General features: G+C 45.2%; 1 protein-coding gene across 1 annotated transcript in view; it reads right to left on the bottom strand.

Annotated features, from left to right (window-relative positions):
• Positions 1 to 2,393, bottom strand: part of LOC104965319 (insulin receptor-like) — a 24,830-nt gene extending 22,437 nt beyond the window's left edge. Inside the window, exons 1-4 of the mRNA XM_010794277.1 lie at positions 2,380 to 2,393; positions 1,737 to 1,987; positions 1,127 to 1,294; positions 364 to 562 (exon numbers count right to left, since the gene is read on the bottom strand). Coding sequence (XP_010792579.1) covers positions 364 to 562; positions 1,127 to 1,294; positions 1,737 to 1,987; positions 2,380 to 2,393 — 632 coding nt within the window. The remainder of the gene's footprint in view (positions 1 to 363; positions 563 to 1,126; positions 1,295 to 1,736; positions 1,988 to 2,379) is intronic.
• Between the last annotated feature and the right edge of the window lie 141 nt (positions 2,394 to 2,534).

Raw genomic sequence — 2,534 nt, 5'->3', positions numbered from 1 at the left:
TGTGTGTGTGTGTGTGTATGTGTGTGTATGTGTGTGTATGTGTATGTGTATGTGTGTGTGTGTGTGTGTGTGTGTGTGTGTGTGTGTGTGTGTGTGTGTGTGTGTGTGTGTGTGTGTGTGTGTGTGTGTGTGTGTGTGTGTGAGAGAGAGAGTCCAAATGGCAGTGTGCATGACAGCACCTCTGACTGGCATGAATGATAATGGGCCCAGTAAATACTCCCCAAGGGAAGCGGAGGGAGAGACTGTTTGTCTGTGTGTGTGTTTATGTGAGGGGAAAGGGTAGGGGCACCGCGGCCCAGAGTACAGCACCTCCCCCTGAGCCCCCGAAAACAAGTTTGTAGGTAATCATACCGCGCTGTGTACCTGCTGTCGAACACTTCGTTGTGCAGGTAGTTCTCGAAGGTCTTGCGGTACTCGATCTCCTCCTGCTCCTTCTTCAGCTGGTTGTCAGTCTTGGGGCAGGCGCAGCACCGCCCCCCCGAGCTGGGTTCGTCCGTGTGGTTCCACTTCTGCTCGTCCTCGCTGTCCAGGTGGGTGGGGGTCCGGGACGGCAGCTTCATCCCTGTGCAGACATAAAAACACAGGTGAGGGGAAACCAGAGGAAGAAATGTGGACAATCATCAAAAACTTGTTTATGAAAAATATCACAATCTGAGCTCTTGAAACACTGCTCGAATACTTCTTCTGATTTATGCCTGAGATCTTTATTTGGAAAATGTACAACAGCCTCTTTGGTTAAAGGTGAGAAAAAATAAATACATTTTTTCAGATGGATGGATTGGTGATTTTTGGGTAAAAGGCACGAATGTCTAAAAAACGTAATGTGGAATCTGTTCAAATAGACTGGGGATGTTGAGCTCTCTAAACCAAAGTTTGAGCACAAAAGAAAAAATATGTAGAACTATATTAAATCAGGTACTATAAAGACAAATTACAAGCTGACCAATCAGTAACTAGGTAACTAGATTTGAGTAACATACAGGATACTAGTTAGCAACAGCTGACTATTTTAAGGGTCCAAGAAACTAATCTACCGGAAGTTAAAACACAACATTACACTCCAAATGTATATTTTTTATGTATGGAAGTTAGGAGCAGATTTGAGGCTCAGTCTGTGGACTCTGACCTTGCAGGCAGTAGTCGAACTTGTACAGGTCTCGGTCCTCGCTCTGCTTGCGGCAGATGACCCGGTAGTGGGTGATGTTCCCGTTGGGGCTGGTGGGGGGCTTCCACCTCAGAATGATCTGAGAGGAGGAGTTGGAGGAGGAGATGGGGTCCAGAGGAACAGAGGGCCCTGAGGGGGGGGGCAACAGGACGACATTGTTGGTATATGACTTTAGGCCACATTTACACTGACTTCAATACTACTTATTGTCTATTTTGATAACAACAACAGCGAAATTAAATGTAATATGTGTGATAAAGCAATAAGTGTTTTAAAATGCAGCAAGTCATACAACATGGGCCAATCAAACATCTGGAGTAAAAGTAGAGCTTCACATTTATTGTCAAAACCATAATGATCATTATTTGAATCACTATTGGTTTCAAGATTACTTGCAACAAATAGTCATGGATTTTAGCCATATAACATTTTTACAAGCAATTTCATATTTATAATAAAAGAGCACTTAGACTTCTTGACGTGTGTGTGTGTGTGTGTGTGTGTGTGTGTGTGTGTGTGTGTGTGTGTGTGTGTGTGTGTGTGTGTGTGTGTGTGTGGTAGTTTAACTCACTGGTGGCGTTGGTGCGGACGTAGATGATCTTGCTCTTGGCTCCCTGCACCTCGTGCTCGTCGGAGGCGGACAGCTGGGTCTTCACCATGATGGCGTACTGGGTCCAGGGCTTCAGCGGGCGGATCAGGTGACCCGGGTCGTCCGCCTTCTTCCCGTCCGTGGAGCGGGCCGGAGGGTCCACGTCTGCGATCGCCCAGCTGTTGGAGCCGCACGCATCCTGCCCGTCGAACTCCGTCACGTTCCTGTACGGCCTGCAGGGGGGGGGGGGATCAGAGAAACATCAAAACACAGCGACACATCTACAGTGAGGAGATTGTAAAGAGGGTTAATATATCCCTATTCTTTGGACATTTTAAACACACATATCTAAGTTTGTCGTGGCGTTTTAATCCGTTTCTACATTTAATATCCACTTTATGACGCACGATCGTTGTAGCGTTGAATCACATCAGATTTATTCTTTGATCAAGGCGGCATACAAACATGAAGACAAACGTCCTCGCTTCAAAGTAACTAAAAGTTCTCCGTATCAAAATAGAACTAAAAGAACACGGTCAAAAGACTATACCGCTTCCTGTCTAATCACACACTCAGCTGTGTCCCATTGTCATGCCATATATAGGCATAGACATGCACGTCATACCTGACAGCGCACATTGGACAGCAAATAAGTGAGACAATTCTTTCCGGTAAAAAGAAAAGTAGTAACTACCAAACTTATCACTCTCTAAATATATACTCGGAAATCATCATTTGAGCATTGACAAATAACACACAGTGTGATACCGAAATTTTCTA

Source organism: Notothenia coriiceps, unplaced genomic scaffold (assembly GCF_000735185.1).
Source record: "Notothenia coriiceps isolate Sejong01 unplaced genomic scaffold, NC01 NC01_scaffold00037244, whole genome shotgun sequence".
NCBI classification, from domain to species: domain Eukaryota; kingdom Metazoa; phylum Chordata; class Actinopteri; order Perciformes; family Nototheniidae; genus Notothenia; species Notothenia coriiceps.
Note: the sequence above shows the minus strand (reverse complement) of the source record. Positions and strands in the feature narration are given on the sequence as shown.